Raw genomic sequence first — 22,161 nt, 5'->3', positions numbered from 1 at the left:
CCTACAAACTTCTAGGTAATCTGAGTAAATTACCTGTAGACAATTCACAATGATAAACTCATACACCAACATTTCTATTCTATGATTTAAAAAGAACATTAATTATGCTGTGCGACCTTATTGCATAAACATGTACATACACAAATGAGTATGTACACATGTACATATGTTGAGAGATTCCTGAGGAATCCACAGGCACAGAACCTAGCATGCCCTCATTTAACCATAAAAATTAATCAAAATCCTAAATTTTAAACACAGTTTGATGCATAACTGTAGTTCCACTGAGCACAATGAAGTGAGCTCACATTCTAACTTCACCACATCTGTTTTATCTGCAGGATAACACACGCAGAACCACAAACCTGCCGCCCCATTTTTGTCAATCTAAACAATTCCAATCTGAGGGTTCATTTTTATTTTGTTTCAGCAGTAAGAACAGTGTTTGAACACCTATACTTCCAGGGTGAACAACAGCTGATGGAAGTTGATGACTTTCTTGCAGTCTGGACATCGAAAATCCTACAAATCAAATAACTAGGCATCGTTTTAGTCCAAATGTAAGACTTGAGAAGTATTTTAAATAATGTTTTGATATTTATTCTCACATAAACCAAACAGAGCAGTATCAGATTGTTTATAGCAAGAATGTATGGTTATGTCTTGTTCCAGTTTCACGCACTGGTTATTTCTTATTCTCTATTTCATGCACTAATGCAAACCATGGGGAACTAGAGAGAATAAGCTGCCCTCATTAGAAAGTCTAAGTTTTATCTAGATACATTACAGGAATCAAAGGAGGTAAGACAGTTGATCCTCCATCACACTACTAAACTTTTCAAATTAACTAATATGAATTTAGAGGAACAGCTTGAATTAAGGATAAAAACTATATAATTTAGATATATGTATAAGCTGTTCTGCTGAAACACAGAGCCAGCGTGAATGTATAAGCAAAATTCCCACATGTCCTCAGCACACTAACAATTCTTCCTCTCCTCCTTTTGGAGAAGCAGATGATGTTAAAAGTCTGAAAGCCTTTAGCCTGGCAGCCTAAAGGATCTTTGGTTAAATCATCTACTAACAGATCAGCAGTGTGTGCTCACTGGAACTTGTGCAAACTAAGGTTAGTGCAGAGCCTCTGCCACAGGGCTCAGAACAATGTGCTCCTAAAGGAACAGGCCCAGAGCCAGATGAACTGTTTACACTTTCAGGTTAACAGTGAGTTCTATCAAACAGCCTTGCCTCAAGATGCAATAGCACTCCACTCCAGAAAAGTATTACTGAAACCCAAATTTAAAAAGAACATCTTTCTCCTTATCTGCCTGTCCTTAATGCCAAACATTTACGATGCCGCAGTTCTAATGAACTCTGGACACGGTCCCATGTTTCTACATTATGAATATTTGTCACTACCTATCCAGCTAAACCCCAGTATGGATCAGATTCAAATAATTCTAAGATCTCATGTGTAATTAACTGCATGTATACAATGTGCATTAAAAAAGGGAATGCTGCTTGTGCAATGAACCAATGCCTGTCACTTCTCACTTTTGAATCGTTTTATGTAAGAAAGGAAAAAAAAATGTCATAGGGTATTAGGTACACCACACAGAAATCCAAAATTGCTACTGGATATAGAGCACCTGAAGCCAGTGGTGAGAAAAAGGAAACCCTAATGAGGGGATGCACACTCTAAAATGAAGAGCATTTCTTCTACCAGGACACAGGACTGTCACAGTGAATGGCTTGCCTTCACAGAGCTTCTAGCTAAGAGAAGCCACTGCATTTCATGACAGTCATGACTCAAAGCCTTTACACAACCTAAAGAGATTCCACAGCAAATAAAGTAACATATTATTGTATGTAGTAGCACTGGTAGGAAAGGTTTAGCAGAGTGTTCTCTCAGCCATCACACTTCTCAAAATCTGAATAAAGAGCATCAGGAAACTCAACCAGCTAGAAGCTGGAAGAGACGTAGAAACGAATCAGAAATCAGGACTACAGCTCCCTGTCCCATGCAGATGAGGATAACCAATCTGTAGCAAATACAGGGTACACAAGAAACCTCTGGTTTTACTTCTGGTTCTTTCAGGTTCAGACATAAGAAGCTCGAGTTTGTGCCTGACCTAACACACATATTTCCCCCTGAAAATATCAACAGAAGAATCAACGAACGACTTCAACAAAATAAAGCACACAATGAGAAAAGTTTCCACTGTCCTTGTTACATTTGAAAGTGAGACTTCAACAGTGTTGTGAACGAGAGTATATAGCTAACATTTCTAACAGGGATATTTCTGTCACCCCACACGGAAAGAATACAACAGAACAGGAAGCAGTTCGTGTTTATTCATGTGAAAACAGCAACACACGACAGAAGAGGGTTCATAGTCATCTCTTCATTAGGCATCGCTTCCACTTCAAAAAGGTCCTAAAAATTTCCCATGATATTTTCAATGATCAAATACAGAAAACAGAGTCATGAAGAAACCCACCAGTGTTGTACTGTGCATCTCCTGAAACTACAAGTGTCAGTGTGTGGGTAACTTTCTGATATTGTACAACTTGTAGGACCACGGCAACTATGCAAGATGTACAGCCTGTATTTACATATTGAGCAGAAGAGACAGGAAAGAAGTTGCATTCACCTTCTAGTGCAAGTCTACAATAATCACACAGACAGAACAACATTTATTAACAGGAATGGAACAAGTCCACACACGAATAAGAAAAGATCATAAATAATACAGTTGTAAAAAAGATTGAAAATCTCGGACTGAGGCAGTCAAGACTGTGCAATATGGGCATTTGTACAGAGCACCTGTACAGGAGTTTCTCAAAAGCAGAAGTTTACCATGAGAAATGTGGGAGGCTAGTGGGGTGGGCATGGATTATCATGGGAATGCCTTCCAGGAAGAACTTAACAAAGAGCAGCTGGTGAGACAGACAATATTTTCGGTTGAAAGCACCACTAAACACAACCTCAGCCAAGGAGTCTATTCTACTTTGACTTCTGATCACTCCAACTTCATCCTGACAGAAGTCAGTTCCCATTTTATCCCAAGCAGAATAATTTTGGTGGTATGTTTAACATTTTTTTTTCCTGAATTCATAACCAGATTAAAGTAAAGCAGGGGAAGAAAATGCTTTGAAGAAACACAAACATTTTAAACAAAAACAGTCATTTTTCTAAACGGTTTTATTTACATTTTTCATATACAAGTATGTTAAATGATACATTCTGACTAGTATCCACACCAGTGTGAATTACATGGATTAAAGATACTGATGTATTGCATATGATGAAATGCAAAAGAATCAACCCTAAGCTTTGGTCCCACCCTCTGAATCCTCATACAGAATCTGGTTTGCTACGAGACATCTAAAATTCAAAGTGTTCATATCAAATAGAAGTTATGCAAACAAATGTATCTAGTTTCATTTCTTTAGAATGAGCAACAACACAGGAATCTTACTTGCAAAATTCTCAAGATGAAAAACACATATTAACAGCCCAACGCTTCGCATGCACGTTACCAGGTTTGTATTTATTGTTTCTAGACCTGGGGTATTTGTCACAACTGTCTTGTACTTATGACTTTTAAATCTTTAATTATGGTAAGCATTTAACCCCCACTAACACCAGTTTAAGGTGACCACGATATAATGCAATATACTCAACAAAAAAAAAAAAAGATAAAAAGGTGTGGTGTGAACTGGCCTGAAGCATTCAGGACAATTACAGATGAAAGTTTCCATTCAGAGTAACTGGAGCTAAAAATTCTTTAGCTCATTAAAAAAATGTTGCAAATACATGACCACAGTTTAATAAATGTGCTTAAGAGGATTTTCAACCTGGTGATTTCTCAAAGGAAAACTAGCAGAGAAAAAAAAGAGACAACTTCAAATGTTGGCTTCAGAACTACTGAAGTATTTACGACACTGGTAATGTCAATGTTCTTTCATGTGCATGAAAAGCATTATCAAGTCTTTCTGTGTCTAAGAGATGGTTCAAACAGTCAAAGAGACAAAGAAAATAGTAACAGACAGCTGGGCCTATGGGATCATAGGGTATTAAATCAGAATTTATTTTTACATTCCTGTAGCACCTTTTAGCCAGATGCCAAAGCACTTTAATCACTATATCAAGCCTCACAACAACCCTGTGAGGTAGGTTGTTTTAATAATGGCAAAACAGGTTAAATAACTTACCCAAGAAGACACAGCACATCAGCAGAGCAGGCTAGAATCCAGACTGTGTGATCTATGGATTTAACATTATGGCACATTTGGCACTGAGACTTGCATACTCCTTTATAAAAACTGGGAAAGAGGCACTGCCAGGTGAATTTGATTCAAGTTTTCTGGAAAGAGGTTTTTACGAGAAAGGTATCAAGAGAAAAATGTCCTTTAAGCAACTAGAGAAAACAAGAGCCTGAGAAGAGTGGCATTACTGTTCCACTTCCTAATCTTAAGAGATGTGCAATAGCAAGTTAACTATTTTACTTGCTAAAATATGTATCAAATCCCAAACTCTATTTAAAGTGTTCAAATACTATGACCCCAAAAAAGTTGTGAAATAGGAGTTGTTTCATCCAATTCTATTATTTCTACATCCTGCAATTCTTCTTTGAAGGTCAGAAGAAATAAGAACCAGTGTGAGAATCCAAACTTTTTCACCAATTCAAACTTTAATAGTATAATTCCCATTAAAAAAAACAGTCAAAGCATGCCCTTCCAAATTAATTTCCACGTTCTACTGACTACCTAAGAGACCAGAGCACATAAATCAGTGCTTGGCACCCGAAATGCCAACATGAAGTACTTGGTTCCTTCAGCACAGTCTGTGTATCAGCTGCAGTGAGCTGGATGATACACCAGGTGCTGAGCACTGCTGGGCACTGTATTCCACTAGGGAACACAGTCATGCACAAAAAGGGAAGCAGTCAGGGAGCTGAACAGTCATAAAACCAAGAGGGAAGCACAGCAGTAAGGCCTGCACTTGGATGTTACACATTACAAAATGGACTGGCATATGCAGGGCAACGGGTTTTGTTCATATAAACAATGATTCCTACTGAAGTGACTAAAAAGAACACATTCCTTGAGTTAGGCAAACAGGACTCTGAAGACTTCTAACAACTGTATCAATAGAGTACAACTGTTAAAGGGCTAATTTCATTTTCCTAAGGCCATAATCACAACCCTCATCCTGGCTAATCTTCCAGTAATAGCCCAAAACGTGGCAATGTTTGCAGCTCTGTCTTCCAGAGGACAAAATTCTCTAGTGAAAGACAACCTGCCAGAGAACAACCGCCACTTTCCTCTCCCTTTCTGTCTTTCTGTGAGGCAAAGAGGAAACATTATCATGTTAAAGAGCAAAATGCTTCTTTGACATCAGGAGAAATGCACTTACAGATGACTAAAGATTCAGCAATTTTCAGATTTCAATACTGAGGCAGTGAAAATAAATCAAAAGCTATGCTGAAGACCTACCACAGGTTTACTTTCCCAACTCAAGGGTGAAAAGATCTATATTTCTGAACAGTCCAAGAGAAACTTTCTAGCAGGAGGAGACTGCTAAGATTTCCACAGAAAAGAAGTCCTTGGGAAATACCTTCCCTGTATTCTTTGTACATCTTAAGGCTGCAATCAAAGAAGTCTCAAAACAATTGTTCTACCTCAGGTAGCCTTCAAAAATTAACTGAAGACTTAATTTATATTCAACCACAGTGTTAAAAGAACATGTGAGATAACATTTCATTTTAAATTTATTCTCAGATGAGCTGTTCATGTAATATGCAACTTAAAACAACATTGACAAGAGCATCCAATTGTGTGTGTATTTTTTTAGGGAGGAATTTGGAAATTAAGTTATTTCAACTTACAGCTACAAATGCTTACATATACTTAGAAGAGGCAGAGAAAATCATATTGCTGTGTAGGTAAATCAGTCACTACATGAGTTCTGTGATATGCTACTGGAACCAGGAAAAAAAAAGTTGAAAATTAAGCCATAACTGGGATTTTTAAAATTTGGCTGTTAAGATGGAAGATAAATTTCTAAAAAGTGCCCTCTTCCATTTCTTTCAAATATAATCCTCTTCAATTGTAACCTCTACCACAAATCTACAGCTCGTATTTTTCCACTGTTTTGAATACCAGAATCATATTCCACATCTCTAAAATCTGAAGTGTATTAATGATGCAGACACAAAAGAACTTGTGATCGTTAGGCCAATTCTCTCCCTCTCAAATTCACCTCATGTTACCTAGTTACCAAACCTGCTGAGAAGCAGTTGATCTTCCTTCCTTGAAGGAGCACATTAAAAAAGTGACACCTTAGACTGTTATGAGCTTTGCCACTGTTAATGTTTCTAAATACTCTTAGATTACAGATCAGGTAAAAGGTATGGATTAAGGGAGGTAATGCCCATCAGTTCATCTCTGAACGTGGCTCAAGACAAGAAGGTTTCACACTGGTAACAGGACTTCCTGCTGAAAGATCTACAATATAGTACCAGCTTTCTGAGGTGTTCTTACTCTTAAAACTTCAGGCATGGGAAAGGTAAAGGTTTTAAATAAGCACAGAAATCAGGTAACTTAATGTAAAAATGAAATTAGATGACATTCTAAAGACTGGAACCCGTACAGGATATATATAACTGTATCCTGTTACAGGATACAAAAGGTTTAAGGATTTGGCTGCAGGGTCCCAATGGCAAAAATATGTATCTGTATGTTAGTCCATTCACAATCTCCCAAACATGTATAACCACCAACATTCTAACTCCCACTACAAACTGCTGGAAAAAAAAAAATAGTGAAAACTCGATTTAATTTGGTAACATCAATTCAGATTGCACTGTAACATCTTACTTTAAACTGCAATATAAAAATTTTTGTTAGATTCCCATCACCCCAATTTTATTTGTCTTCGAAATTTACTGCCAGGCACCTCTGGATATGTAAATTTAATGTAAAATAAGATATGATAACTATGCAATGAAGTTTTGCCACTCAAGATTGCTGCACAGCAAGTGTCACATGAAATGGAAAAATATTGAGCTCATTTCTCATCTACAGAACACAGGTCCCCACCCCTGGAGTTTAGCACATAGAAAATCTGTCCCAAGAAAAATGTGCAGCTGGAAGATGCTCACAAAAAGCATGTGCATTAGGATTAAATAACAACTACACAGAAATGAATAAAACCAGAACCAACACTCCTCCCCCCCCCCCCCCCCCCAGTTCTGCAGGGCATTTCATGGCATGTCATTAAACGTGGTCTAAATGACCAATGCACTCAGGGGTAAGTCTTACACAGTTATGTAAACAAACACAATTTTTGTTGGGATTTTTAAAAGCTAAATGAGTTGTGCTAATGCATTTTTCCCCAGCATTTTCATTCCAGAAATTAGCTTCCACCCCACACCCTCCCTGCAAACACTGTTCACAGAAACATTCAATTCCCTAAGAAAGCAAAATAAGAGAAAAATAAAATCCAAATATTCAGAGAAAGTCATTCAAATAAGTTTGTATGTGTAAATAAAAAAGATAAGTCCTCTAAGTAAATGACACGGGAGGCAATAAATTGACACGACAAGCAAATAAAAGGCTAAAGCACTCCAATACCATTGAAACAGTTTTAATGTTGTTGCAATTCCATAATGCAACAATCATCAACTCATAAAAGACCCAATACTTTAGAATTCATTTTAATCATTCCTTTTGTACCTATTTTACAAAATAAAGGCAAGGCATATTTAAAATCCCCTTTCCCCTAGATATTATGTGCCTATCTTAATCGTGCTTATAAAAGTAGGAACTTAAAAACTCCTATTAAATGTCATATAAGAAAAAAAACAACAACAAAAAAAAAAGTAAAAATATTAACCTCTGCTTCAATGTACAGTTTCCAGAATCTGCCAGAACTGGGGAACTGGGCAACAAGGCGTTCATAGGTCTTCCGTGCTTTGTCTATAGGCTGATTCTAAAAATTAAAAACCAAAACAGCATTTACAATATTATGACTTCTGTAAATGATTAGGTTGATTTTTTTTTTTTTTACTCCAGAACCAAATAGTGTGAGTGGACCATAGATAAGGAAATGTAATCCTATATCACTAAACCTGTGCCTCTCGAATGAGAATGCTCCAAGCGTCAAGGTCATATGGATTTTCTTCTAGTTTCTTTTCAGCTTTCTTCACTTTTTCTGGGACATACTCAGCAGTCTAGAAAAATCAAAAAGAAGACATAAGAGATCACAAGCAGTGTTTGAAAAGTTCTGCCCCAGCCACGAAGTCGAGCCAACAACGACATTCTGACAACGAAACATTTCCCGAGCTCGGTTTTCAAGGTGGATTTCCTAAACTGTAATTTATGGGGCAAACAAGTTGGTCTGGCAAAATAATGCACTCTTAGCACAAGTTCTACCTTTGTGGAGATCCACCAAAGAGTTAGACCAAACCAACTACATGTTTCTAAAACACGAGACCAAATTTGAGTTTGCCGGAAAATTTACTTCACTATGAATTTTAAACGTTTTTACCACCCTTGAACTTTTAAGATGCAATAAGTAAATTCAGACCAATATTTCTATTATAGACCCCAGAAAAGCAAATCCCTGTTACTGCACAAGTCCTTCTGTGTATGGAGAACAGTATTTTGTATCAGAAATTTAAGATATAAACTAGGAGATGACAGTTTTAGCAGGAACATATACATGTTATCCAAGCACAGTTTCCTTGTTAACTTTCTGATCTCTCATCTTACAGTTGCCTTCCTGTAGTTTTGATACTAAATTATCCTTAAATTGCCCTTTTTCTAAAAAAAAACACTTTACCAAATTGAATGTGTACTTGTTGACACAGTTACCATTACAGAACAGGTTTAAGTCTTCTTTCAAAGACCTCTGGAAATAGATGCTTTATGATTTCCAGATATTTTTCTAGATTTAACACTGTTATCATGAAGTAGATTAAAACCAAATTACAATCTGAAGATCACATACACACACCCCTTAAACTACATGCTTCTTACAAACCTAAAGGATATGAAGTTTATTATTAAGCACAAAATATTCTTCTGACCTGTACTCCAAACAGCTTATTTACAAACTTTCCAAATCTGACTCATTTTCAGGCAGTTGTCAGCAATCCAAAAATCAGACCACCAAACACATTCTTGCCTTTGGGAGATGCAATGAGAATAACCTGTAAGTCATTACTACAAGAGTTTGCTGGTGAAATTTTATTTACAAGTTAGCTACATAATTACTGTTAGAATATATAATTTTGTATTATATATAGTATATATATATATATTCTGCACTGATTTACCGTGCAGAAAAATTTCTAAAAGCCCCTGTCAACTGCTAAGTGATTATTTCAAGGAAATAATTTTCATTGTTAACATTGGGTCTAGGTCACAGAATCCCAGGATGGGTCTCAGCTTGGAAGGAACCACAGTGGATTGTCTGGTCCAACCTCCCTGGCCAAGCAGGGTTATCCCAGAGCACATGGCACAGGTCAGTGCATCCTTCTGAATTTAAAAAAAAAATTATTTTTTAAAATAAAATTACTTATAAAATGGAAAAACAATCAAAAATGTTGCAGAACTCTAAAATGGACATGTAATGGAAGATAAGCATTAAAGGGAAAAGAAAAAAAGTCAAGTGGAAGGGCTTTATAGGAGTTTAAAGATCATTATTCTTTTTCATTTACTTTTCAAGTAATTCTTAACATTAATTGCTCAGTGCAAAGCAGTGTAGCTTGAAGGTAAGTATCAAGTCCCACATTAAACTATTACCAAATTAATGTGATTTAAAAAAAACAAATTAAAAAGCAGTAACTCAAAATTGTCAGCTCAAAAGTAGTAAATCTATAAATTTCCATATTTTGACTCCATAATACCACGTTACAGTTCAACTAATACAGGTTTGAAATGCAAAACAGTATAAAATGAACCAGTGTTTTTATTTCTTCTTTATGACATGCACAAACACATTTCTTACAGAACACAGCACTGAGGCTGAAATTTCCAAGGTTTAAGCACTGTCTCTACAGGTGACCCAAAGCAGCAGCGTGTCAGTACTGTTAATGTGCCCTACAATAAAAAGGACCCCACCCTACAAAAACACAGGGTCCTGCACTGTAAAATATTGAATTTCAACAAGAAAAAGTAGAATGGGCCACTGAAGCACATTTCAACTATCTTAGCAGTAGTTTAGTTGTCTTATCTCAAACCTTCCAATGTGACAAAGAAAAATAAAATAATTGTTTCACTGCAGTGTCAGTTGAGTGAAGACTTCCAGGAATTTGATTTCACCTGTGCAGATATAGGGTCATAAACTCAGAAAGGCTGAAATAGCTCATGAAAAAGGAGAAGTGGGTAAGATGCATAACTGTAGCAATCCCAAGTTAATTTTGTACATTTGATACAGGACTCAGCCTGTGTAAGAACCACAATAAGTCCATTCTTTTGTTGGAAAATAAAAAAGACTATAATTTCCTAAATTGGCAAATATTCCCTTAGCAGAGGCAGATAAGAGTTCTCCACACTCTACACAGGTGCTCTACAGAATTGAAAATAACTATATGATCAGTTTTAAACTAGATTGCCTGAACTTGCTTCTACCTTATGTAAGAAAACAATTTTCTACAGCCAGTGTGAACTCCCTCTCCTGTCCCTATCCATCTCCAGGATGTGTAGAAGCCACCCACATTCCATGGACACACTGCACTACAAGCAAATCAGTGTCCTGGTTCTACCTGAGGGAAAATAAGACCTCTTTACTTTGCATCTTCACAAATTATCACTCCTGACAGACTGGAGGAATCAACCCTTAGGATTTCCAGGATTGCCAGAACTGGGTGTGTGAGCAAACACACATTGAGCCACACGCCAAATCTGTGAGGATGAACACCCACTGCACACAGACAGCAAAAGGGAACCAGGAGTTTGACTTCCAACCTAACTCAGCTAGAGGCAGAGAGACATGTGCCCCCACTTTTGAAAGCTGCATGTTCACTGCACTCTGGGCTCACACCTGCTGTTAGCAGCACAGCCACCAATATCCCAAACTGTGAACATTTAATTCTTGGGTGTTCACTGCCGTGATCCTGCCCCTAGAAAAGCATTCTCACCTAATCTCATCCTGGAACAAGCCAGCTCCTGGAGTTAAATCAGCAGAAAAATAATCCTATCAGAAAAGTGATTAACTTTGTAACAGTTCAATCCCTTGATTTCAGGACCAGATCAATGCAGAATAAAGGATGCAAAACCATTCAAGACCTCAGCAGTCCCAACTTAGATCAGCTTAAACCACTATAAAACTGAACCTAACCAGAGACAAATAGTGGCTTTTAACTTTTCTTTACTGCCTTAAAAAAAGTGTCACAATGAATTATTGCATACACACTGTAAAAACACTTTTTCCCCCTGTTTTTGATAGCTGTTTTCAGTACACATCCACATAATGAGGTTCCTGTCCCACAAACAACCCTCTGAAGGTCATGGAATTATTTTAGCACTTAGGGTTCTGTGTCTTCTTACCACCTAGTCCAGTTGACAGCTTCCCTTTTATTATTTACACACTGACAAATACAAACAGATTTTGGGTTTCACAGATACTAAAAGTGCAAAATGATCTTTCCAAAATCTGAAAAGAATCTAAAACCAAATTATCTAGCAAGAAGTCTAGGAACTCCTTCCTGCAAAATACATCAACTGCACAAAATCCAAATCTAAATTCATAAAGAATGTCAGAGGGGAAAAAAAATCAGAAGAAACAAAGTTGACTTCTAATATTTACTTAAAGTTATTTATCAACCACCTTCAAGGAAAAATTGTTTTATACCAGCCAGGTAAAAGCAACAGTTTCCTCAGGCCTCTTGAGTGAGCCTTGATTCCAAAGAGTGCAAGAAAATACTTAGCTAAACACCTTTCAATTATTTGCACCACTTAATGCCTCGAATTTCTTAAGGCATCCTCCTGTTTCCACAGAAGGATCTTCTGCAGGGAAAAGGAGATGTATTGAAACCAGCTGTTCCACCTGTGAAGTGGCCAGTTTAAGATGGTTTAAAAACCACCACTAATTAGGAAATAAGAACTCCTACAAACAAGACACACAGGCTGTTGTACACGAAAAGGCAGGAATTTTAATGGCTAGTTTAGTCAAACTGGTTCAATATTCAAAAGGAAGTCTAGGTCCATTCCACAGAAGTTACTGCCTGGTGTTTTTGGCTGGCTATTTATCACAACCTGGACTGTAACAGACCCAATGCATACAATTTCAAACATATTAACACTGAACTTAACCGGCACTGTTACTTTTCCAGTTTGGTAAATTTACAGGTTTGCCAATTCTGAGGGTTTTCTTTCCTGAAAGTTTATTTATAGCTGTATGTGCATAGAAGAAGTTTTAAAATCCTTCCCTCAGTAACACATCCCTTCACTACAGTTACAGCTTATCAATCCTTGCACTTTCTCAAATGTTTTTAATGCCTTGGCTTCTGTTTTGCTACTAAATGAATTTAACTGTGAGCACTCTTGAAAAAATGTTGTTCTTTAAGACTGGATCACTGTGAGCAGACATAGCCCAGCACTTTTATCTTAAATAACTAAAAAAGGATAGTTTTGTAAGTACTGCCCCAGCCCAACACATTCTGGGCTGTTTCAGAACTCTAGATAAACCAAGAGCTTTAGATTAGGAATGATTACTCTTCTTTCCTCACGGGATTATTTCCCAAACTTTAGACTGACACATTTTCCACTTCAAGTTCTTGTTGCCATACCTGGAACTTACTGACTCTGGAAATGCACCTAAATTATAGTTTATTCACAACTGTGTAAAAACTGGCATAAAACCAACACATTGCCAAGACAAATGTCTTCATCAATACTTGTGTTCATTCTGTTTACAACCTGCTCTTACAGTAAACATTAACAGTGACAATAAACCCAGTTTTACAGGTATCATATAAAATATGCTCTTAGAGAAGTTTCCTTCAAATGGCTCCTCCTGAGACATTAAGCCCACAAAGTCCTGCAAAAATAACCTTCTGCTTGCAAGCCTTGCACTCAATGACATCTATTTTTAAAATGTTAAACTAAAGTTAATTACATTTAGTATGGTAGAATTGTATTTAGAATGCAAAAACTTTCAGGACGTACCACCTCAAACAGACACAAGACATGAACTTGAGAAAGGAGTTAAAAAAAAAAAGGAGAAAGGAGTAAAAAAAAAAAAAGAGATAAGTACCAGCAAGAAATTAGAGTAGACTGTTCTAGAGGTATTTTCTATAGTCACAGAGACAATACAAACATCTTTTTCTCCCCAGCTCAGTCTTTGACCAGATCCATACTCATGTAACACAGATACATCACACACACTGAAGGATGTGTCTTGGAAACAATCACAGCAAATCTGAAATGTGTGTTCCAGCCTTAAAAGATTAGAAGGCAACTAGTGCAGGGGTAAAGCAAACATTGCATCGTCTTCAGATAAAACTGATGCCTGGTAAATACATATTAAGTGGGAAAAAAAAGTGTTTGTGCCATGGTAAAAAGAGGAAGAAAGCACAATGACTTTAGGTCTTGTCAGAGAGTACATGAAACAGCCACGACTGAAATGGAACTAGATGTGTACACTAAGGTCCAAAAAATGTAAAGACACACAGAGGTGCAAGGATGTGCTCTTTGTAAGCTTGACACAAGACTGGGAACAGCTTGTCAGGGAATTTTCTGGCCAACAGTGGCAGATGCAGCTTTCCAGTCTACAAACGTGCATGTCTACGATACAGAGAGGGCTGTCTGCTATTCCAAAAACTGACCCTGGAAAGTCTGGTTTGTTAAACATCATGTCTGGCAGGGGCCTAACAGATTTTAAGTCCTGACACCATTCAACTGGTTCTGCAGAATTAAGTTGGATCCAGCACAGTTAACACAGTGCAAGGATTTAAAATCTACCAGAACAGTGATGGCTACAGCTCCATCTTGTTCTGCAATAACAGTGTAAGGAGGAGACAACCTACATAAACAGCTCAGGCCCCTGATCCACCCAGGAAAGCAGCCCAACAATTCCTGGAGCTAAGCTTGGCCTAAATGCAGTAAGGCCACATTTCAGCTGCACTGCCCCCAGTACAGTAAAGCCACCTAAAGCCCACCTACTTCTTAAACCCTGTAATACCTTTACTCCCCTGCCCTCCCCACATCCAACATTCACCTCTGTCCTTCCTTTCTACACTGCCAGAGCTCTGTACTTGCTGGAGACAGCAGGACAACCTGTTATTCCCCTGGCTGCCTTTGGAAGTCCCCTCCAAAAGCTGAGCTCTGGGAAGCAAGACACAGACTCCCCTGCAGGTCAGTGAGTCAAACACTGACTTATTAAAGAGCTTTAAACCTGCATCATGAACTACCCCATTTCCATCTTATGCACAAGACAGATGCAAATGAACTTCCCAGTGCCCCCTTCACACTGATCCGTGTGACTGCCAATGAAAATGGCACCCAAAACCTCCGGAGCTGCTGGGGGAAGCAGAAAATGAAACCTGAAACAGGAAAGCCAGGTGCAACCCAACCTCTGCCCAGCTTCAGCCTCCCACAGAAGGGCACATTTACAGCCCTAAGAACACCGTGTTTGCTAAGTCAGAGTGCCCTGCAGCAGCTGCAGGGTGGGGCAGGGCCAAGGCACAGCTGCCCCACTCACAGGGCTCTGCTGTTCCTCTTTCCACAGACAGGTGGATTTGGGTCTCCCATGCCCTGCACACCCACAGCCAGGCTGGCACCCTGCTCACTGAAGGGACCTCTCTCCTACACCACGGGATGAGTTGGGAGCCTCTGGGGCTGGAAACTCCACGGCAGTGTTGCTAAAGGCACAGAGATCAAGTTGTGGCCTGTTGAAACATTCAGAGTCAGAGACAGAAGTCTGTCAGGCAAGAAAAAAAGGCTGTGGAGGACAAGCTGTTGAAGCTGAAGAAACCTGATGGAAGGGAGAAAACTGACTATAACAAAATTAGAGACTTGTAGGAAGTCAAATCCATCATAAAGAGGATGAAGCAGCAAAAAACCAACCAAACAAACAAACAAAAAATTAACCCAGTCTACAAAAGCTTTATATTTTATTTTTATTTAAAGTGCCCCCAACGTGAACACAGTAATCACAGTGGGTAAAAAAGATGAACCTTAACATGGACCAACCCCCTAATCATATGTTAAATCAGGTGCTCTTGTGGGCTGCAAATAAACATTTACAGTTTTTTTAATACTAGACCCCTCTGTGAGGTGGCTGCAGCTGTCACTTCACAGAATAACTTTTAATTCACTCTAAAGACAGTAATTCAGCCTTTTTTTGCATATCAAACACTCCCTCGCAAAAGAAAATAAAACCTTAAGCCAGCATTGTTTAAGTTAAATGGTAAGGTGTTACAAGCTACAGAAACACACACGCACTGCTTCGACCAACAGCTCAACTGTGCAGCAAAACATCCATTATTTTTTATATTATATATATAGGAATGCGAAGATTAAATGTGAAACATTACACAGCAGGATTAACAGAACTTTGCTGCACCATATTCTTACTTCTTTGCAGCCATGAAATGAACCATCCTGAAGAATCTCCTACTCAAAAACATGCTCCGAAGTACACTTACTAACCTGGTCAGCTTGGAGCACAAAAGCTGGCAATTTTGGGGATATTCTCCCAATGAGGCCAAACCCGGATATTTTACACTGTGAGCGTTTGTCTTTCCCACACCCACCCACCCCCTCCACTGGATTGGTGATTTCATAAAATTTACACCCCCAGCCTTTTGGGGGTAAAGGTCCAAACACACAAAAATTAACCTGCTTTTTGTAAAGAAAATTACGTTCTACAAAAAAAAAAAAAAAAAAAAAAAGCTTCCTAAAGAAGCACTGAGTCATCAGCTTTAACTTGCAGCGTTTTTCAAGGCTACCGTGGCCACTAAGGCACGTGACTGTGTTATCAATCACTCCTCCCTCCGCCAGGAACTTCCATCCCCACCTCTCCAACTGACACCGATTTTAAAACTAAGCCCAACCACAAAAAACAAAACAAAACAAAAAAAAAAAGACAGTTTGGAGAAATTCTGCCAGCAAGCAGGAGACAGTACACGGTAACATGAGATTAAAACAGATTATGTACTGCACCTCTCTATAAAAATAACAAGTTATGGTAAATACGTATTTTAGTCTACTGAAAAAACAAAACAAAAAACCAGGTCAAATTCCACTGAAACTGAAACTGCAGCTATTTTCACGCTAGAGGAAATCTGTGCCGTACAATAAAGAAGTCTCGTAATCAAATAAGTGTATTTTAATTGGTTTTTTTCTAATTTAAACACGTTTTAATAACGTTTTTTCCCGGAAGAAAAAGGTGTCGTTAAAGAGGCCTCGTTCATTAAACGGCAAGCGCTCGCTTCACCAAACACAGCAAATCATCAGCCTAAAGAGCTTATCCGGGTCGGAATTTTCCTCTCGAGCTAGGTGCGCTCAAGGACTAGAAATAAGCGAGGCTCCCTCGCTCCTTTGGGCCCCGCGCCGCCCCGCTCCCCTGGTCGGCTGAGCTCACCCAGCTCCCCGCTCACCTGGTCGCCGGCGCTCCCCTCTCCGGACATGGCGCACTACAGGCCGGTCTTGGGGCGCGGAGGGCCCCGAGCGAGGTCAAACAAACCTCCTTTCAGGCGCTGCTCCCGCCGCGCCCGGACCCAGCAGCAACCGAGCGGCAAAATGGCGGCGGCGCCTCCGGGCCGGGGGCGGAAGTGCGTCATCGGCGCGCGCGGGGGCGGGCGGAAGAGGCCGCAGAGGGGGCGGCCATGAGGGAGGCGCTGCCCGGACTTCCTTATTCCCTCCCTCCCAGCCCTGTTTTGCTCCTTCTCTTTCTCCTTCTCTCTCTCACCGGCGGCAGGGGCAGGACGGAGCCCCGGCGCCCGCCCCGTACCTGAGGACTAGCCGAAGCAGGGACCTGGCAGTCGCTGTGGCGCCTGCCGTGTTGTTGTTCGCTCCCATCGCTCGTTCCCCGTTCCCTGGGAGGGCCTCGGAAACCGGGAGGCTTTGGTGTAGCCATTGCTCAGTGAATTTTCCACTGGCCTTCACAGTGTAAAAAATTAACAGCAGTAATGCTCCAATGTTCAGCAATTTTATATCGGCCTCTACAATGTAAAAATATGAGCAATAATTCTGCGTTGTTCAGTAAATTTTTGTCGGCCTTTACAATGTAAGTTTCTGTTAAGGTAGTAACAGAATAAGCCAAGTTTCTGAATGCTTTAGTTAAAGCAAGGGTAACATAAGTATCCAGTTTTGGGCTAAGAAATGTTGAACAAAGACACTTTCCAACGAGCTGTAAATAGGCTGCTCAGCGGGCAAGTTCTAGTAAAGTTCAAGCTCCAAACGACCACTAAGAGACCACCAGAACACCCTCTAGTGACCAAATTAGGACTTCCGAAGAAAAACTTCTTAGAGCTAATTGACATATGTATGAACTTTATGCGAGAAGGCGTGAATATGTAAGACCCTTGTTGCATATGTAATGTTGTAAGTAAACACACACGATTAGAGTACTGAGCCTCCTGTGTGGTCAGCGCCGATAATAAAAGAATGTCTGGCCACTAATGCTCTCAGATCGAGCCTTGGGGGCTTCTTGTTGCCGATTTACGGGAACAATTCCACCTCCCCCGAGCTCTAGCTCATCGAGGAGGCAACTTCAAAACATACGCTAAGAGGTCGCTGTCTCAACAGACCACGAGAGCAAAGGAGGCAGCTCCCCCTAAAGCTGCTTCATTTTATTTACAAAATATTCACCCACCCTGACCGTGAGAGAAAGTCTTTGAATCAGCCGGTGCAGAAAAACTGTGCTGTGTGATTAAAAAAAAAAAAAAAAAAAAAAAAATCACCGGAGGACGTTTGGCAGGTACCAGGGTGAAAGCTGACTTAGCTGCCTCCACAGCAACAGTGTGATTTTCAAATTGTACAGCAGCCACTTTCTTAAGCCACAGAAATGCGTGGAAAAAGGACACAAGGAAAACATCACATGTTTGCTTGAGAAAAGAAAAAGGTAATAAACACTTGACTCACTGGTGCAGTAACATTTTTCTTCTCAGAATTTTAATTCTTCAGAACTGAAATACAAACATGCCTGTTCATCTGTGGTGATAAATAAGCTGCCCTGTTCTTGGAGAACGGTGATTTTGTGACATGGGCCTAATTTGTTGTTTCTTAGAGGCTATTACTTCCATGTCACAACAGACTCAGTTTTGAAAATATTTGATAAATAAATACAATTTCTTTCCCCAAAAACCTGCATTTCTAATTCATCAGTGTGTTGGTTTTAAAGCAGTGCTGGTGACACCCCTAATTAAACAATAGGTATGTTATTCTAGGACTGCAGAGTGTCAGCTGTCTCACTGGCCTGGTTGAATTTTTTTCTAGTTCTTTGGGTTGTTCTAATTTTAGCTGCTTCTGTTTTTGGGATTGACTCCTTCAGCTTCACAGAACAATAAAGGTGTTTTTGGAAGGTGACAGCGCCAAGAGCATCTTCTCTAATGGAACAAGTTAGTGGATGAGCAAAATAAGTGATGCCTGCTGTCATTAAGACTTTTGCTCCCTCATCCTACATAACAATAAAACAATGTGTTCTCTCTCAAACTGGTGCTGTTCTTGAATTCTGTGATTCCATCCAGGGGACAGACTTGGGGCAAACCCCTGCTGCTGTAAATACAACTGGTGCTGTTCCCTTCATGCTGTGACAGCTTCAATGAGCTGCAGCTCTAAGACATGGTCTTAACCCTCAGCTGTTGGTTGCAGAGAATTAAGAGGAGCACTCACGTTCAGAAAGAAAAGAAAATTTTTAATTCTTACTGGTGCATTGTACCACTTTCAGCCCCAATAACTTGCCTTGTTTTGCAGTTAAATGTGAACCTTTTCACAGCTGTGTGATAATGCAGGTGTTTATGCTTTGGTGTGAATCTCACAAGGGGCAGTATAACTTTAAAAACCTGTGTAAATGATAGGTTGTGCCTCAAAGTAAGTTTGAAAAGGTTTCCTTGTCTTTAAAATTTAGAGTTTAGAACACAGCAGGGTTAGGTTAACTCAGGGCTTGCCTCTCTGTTACTTAAATTTGGGCCTAACACAGAAGTCCCCTGGCTTGTAACTTCATGTCAGTTGGCCCATTTGACAGGGCTGATCTGGAGCTTCCTCCCTGATGGCATGAGAGCAAATCACGAGGATGCAACAGCTAAGCTTGCAACAACTCCTTAGTTGCCAATTCCTTCTGCACAGCCCAGGAGTTCTTTTGGAATTGGGTTGTTCCTTCCCTTCTTTCTGAAGCCGTGTCATCTCCTGTGGAGCAGCTCGAGGCCTCGCGCCTGGGGTAAGAGAAGCAGTGAGGACCACCTGGGCTCAGCTGGGCTGGGTGGAGAGGAGCTTCTCCCTGCAGTATGAATCTCCCACCAACAACCTCGGCTCTGTCCCTGGTCATCTCATTAGGTCTTCCAGGAGAGCTGGGCTGAGCTGGTCTGCTCACATGCTGGGACAGAAAGCTCTTGCTGCCCATGGAGTGCCCAGGCTGCCCCACCAACTGCAGGGGAACCATGAAGGTAAGGGCTTTCTTTCCAGGGGAAACGGGCTGTTGTTCCCCTGCAGGAATCCTAGAGCCAAAATAGGCAGTCCAGCTCCAAAAAAATAAATATGGATGAGGATTCCTCCTAGACAAATGGTGCAACCAGAGAAAGCTCTTGCTGCCCATGAAGTGCCCAGGCTGGCCCACCAACTACACAAAACCCCACAACGGTAAGTGCTTTCTTTCCTGTGGAAAAGGAGTGTTGTTCATTTTCAGGAATCCTGTGCTGAAGTTGGCACTCAAACTCCCAAAATTGAACATGGATGAAGATTCCTCCCATACAAAAGGTGCCATCACAGAAACCTTTTGCTGTTCACAGAGTGCCAAGGCTGGCAAACCAACTGCACCTGAAACCCAAAGGTTACAGGCTTTCTTTCAGGGGGTGTGTGGGAAAGAGCTGTTGTTCTCTTTTCTCAGCTCTTTGCTGAAAGTGCCAGTCCGACTCCCAAATCTGAATTCTAATGAAGTTTCGTCCAAGACAAAAGGTGCCAGAACAGAAAGCTCTTGCTGCCCATGGAGTGCCCAGCCTTATCCATCAACTGCACCTAAAACCCAAAGGTTAGAGGCTTCTTTCCTGCGGAAAAGGGCTCTTGTCCTGTTTTTTCAGCCCTGTGATGACATTGCCACTCTGAATTCCAAAATTGAACATGGACGAAAATTACTGCCAGACAAAAGGTGCCAGGAGAGAAAGTTCTTGATACCTATGGAATACCCAGGCTGGCCCAATGACTGCCCAAGGAACCATGAAGATAAGGGCTTTCTTTACAGGGGAAAAGAGCTGTGGTTTGCTTGAAGGAATCCAAAAGACAAAATAGGCAGTGTGTCTCCCAAAATTAAATACGGAAGAAGATTGCTCCCAGACCAAAAGTACCACAACAGAAAGCTCATGCTGGCAACAGAGTGCCGAAGCTGGACCACCAACAGCACCTAAACCATGAAATAAGGGCTTTCTTTCCAGGGGAAAAGGGTTGTTGTTCACTAGCAGGAATCCTAGAGCAGAAATAGGCAGTCCAGCCCCAAAAATTGAATATGGACAAAGATTTCTCCGAGAACAAAGGTGCAAGGAGAGAAAGTTCTTACTACCAATGGAGTGCCCAGGCTGGCCCACCAACTGCACCAGAAAGCCAAAGCTTGCAGGCTTTCTATACTGGGGATAAGGGCTGTTTGCTTTTTTCAGCCGTGCACTGCAACCATCAGCTCAACTCCCAAAATTCCGTACGGACGAAGGAGCCAACCCAGAAAGCTCTTGATCCACACGGAATGTCCAGGCTGGCCCCCTAACTGCACCAGAAAGCCAAAACTTACATGCTTTCTGTCCTAGGGATAAGGGCTGTTCTTTGCTTTTCTCAGCTCTGTGCAGCAAATACAAGCCCGACTCCCAAAGTTCCATATGGACGAAGACTCCACCCAGACCAGACGTGCCACGACAAAAAGCTCTTGCTACCCATGGAGTGCCCAGGCAGCGCTGCCAACTGCACCTGAAAACCAAAGCTCACAGGCTTTCTGTCCTGGGGCAAAGGGATGCTGTTTACATTTCCCCAGCCGTGCGATACAAAAGCCGGATCCACCTCCCCAGAATGGATACAAATGAAGATTCCTCGCAGGGAAAAGGTGGCAGCACAGAAAGCCCTGGCTGCCCACGGACGGGGCAGTACCTTTGCTCTGGGAGGAATCTTCATCTGTGTGGAATTTTTCAGAGTACAACTCACAGTTTCAGTGCAGGGCTCAAAAAACTAAACAAAAGCTCTTTTTCAAAGGAAAGAATGTGTGGAACCTTTGGTTTTCTGGTGCACTTGGTGGGTCAGCCTGGGCACTCCATGGGCAGCAAGAGCTTTTTTGGTAGTACCTTTGCTCTGGGAGGAATCTTGGTCTCTAAGGAACCTTAAGGAGTACCACTCGCAGGTTCAGTGCAAGGCTCAAAAAACTAAACAAAAACTCTTATTCACAGGAAAGAAAGCCTGGAACCTTTGGATTTCTCGTGAACGTTGTCGGTCAGCCTGGGCACTCCATGGGTAGCAGGAAATTTCTGGTCTGGCACCTTCGGTCTGGGAGGAATCTTCATCTGTATGGAATTTTTGGGAGTAGAACCCAATGTTTCAGTGCAGGGCTAAAAAAACTAAACAAAAGCTCTTATTCACAGGAAAGAAAACCTGGAACCTTTGGCTTTCTCGTGAACTTCGTGGGTCAGCCTGGGCACTCCATGGGCAGCAGGAGATTTCAGGTTTGACACCTTTAGTCTAGGAGGAATCTTCATCTCTCTGGAATACTGGGAGTGGGAAGGGCAGTTATGGCATAGGCCTAAAAAAGCAAACAAGAGTCCTTATCCCCAGGAAAGAAAGCCTGGAACCTTGGGCTTTCTGGTGCACTTGATGGCTCAGCGTTGTCACTCCATGGGCAGCAGGAGCTTTTTTGGTGGTACCTTTGCTCTGGGAGGAATCTTCATCTGTGTGGAATTTTGGGGAGTAGAAGTCACAGTTTCAGTGCACGGCTCAAAAAACTAAAGTAAAGCTCTTCTTCAC

The 22,161-nt window shown here is 40.7% G+C and overlaps 1 protein-coding gene across 1 annotated transcript in view; it reads right to left on the bottom strand.

The window, feature by feature from the left end:
• The window catches only part of CSTF3 (cleavage stimulation factor subunit 3), a 48,460-nt gene extending 31,655 nt beyond the window's left edge, over positions 1 to 16,805 (bottom strand). Inside the window, exons 1-3 of the mRNA XM_027663350.1 lie at positions 16,614 to 16,805; positions 8,136 to 8,237; positions 7,901 to 7,996 (exon numbers count right to left, since the gene is read on the bottom strand). Coding sequence (XP_027519151.1) covers positions 7,901 to 7,996; positions 8,136 to 8,237; positions 16,614 to 16,643 — 228 coding nt within the window. The 5' untranslated portion in view covers positions 16,644 to 16,805. The remainder of the gene's footprint in view (positions 1 to 7,900; positions 7,997 to 8,135; positions 8,238 to 16,613) is intronic.
• Positions 16,806 to 22,161: the final 5,356 nt, after the last annotated feature.

The sequence above is a fragment of the Corapipo altera genome, unplaced genomic scaffold (assembly GCF_003945725.1).
Source record: "Corapipo altera isolate COAL_440 unplaced genomic scaffold, ASM394572v1 100, whole genome shotgun sequence".
Lineage (NCBI taxonomy): Eukaryota > Metazoa > Chordata > Aves > Passeriformes > Pipridae > Corapipo > Corapipo altera.
This window is presented reverse-complemented; position numbering and strand designations above follow the sequence as displayed.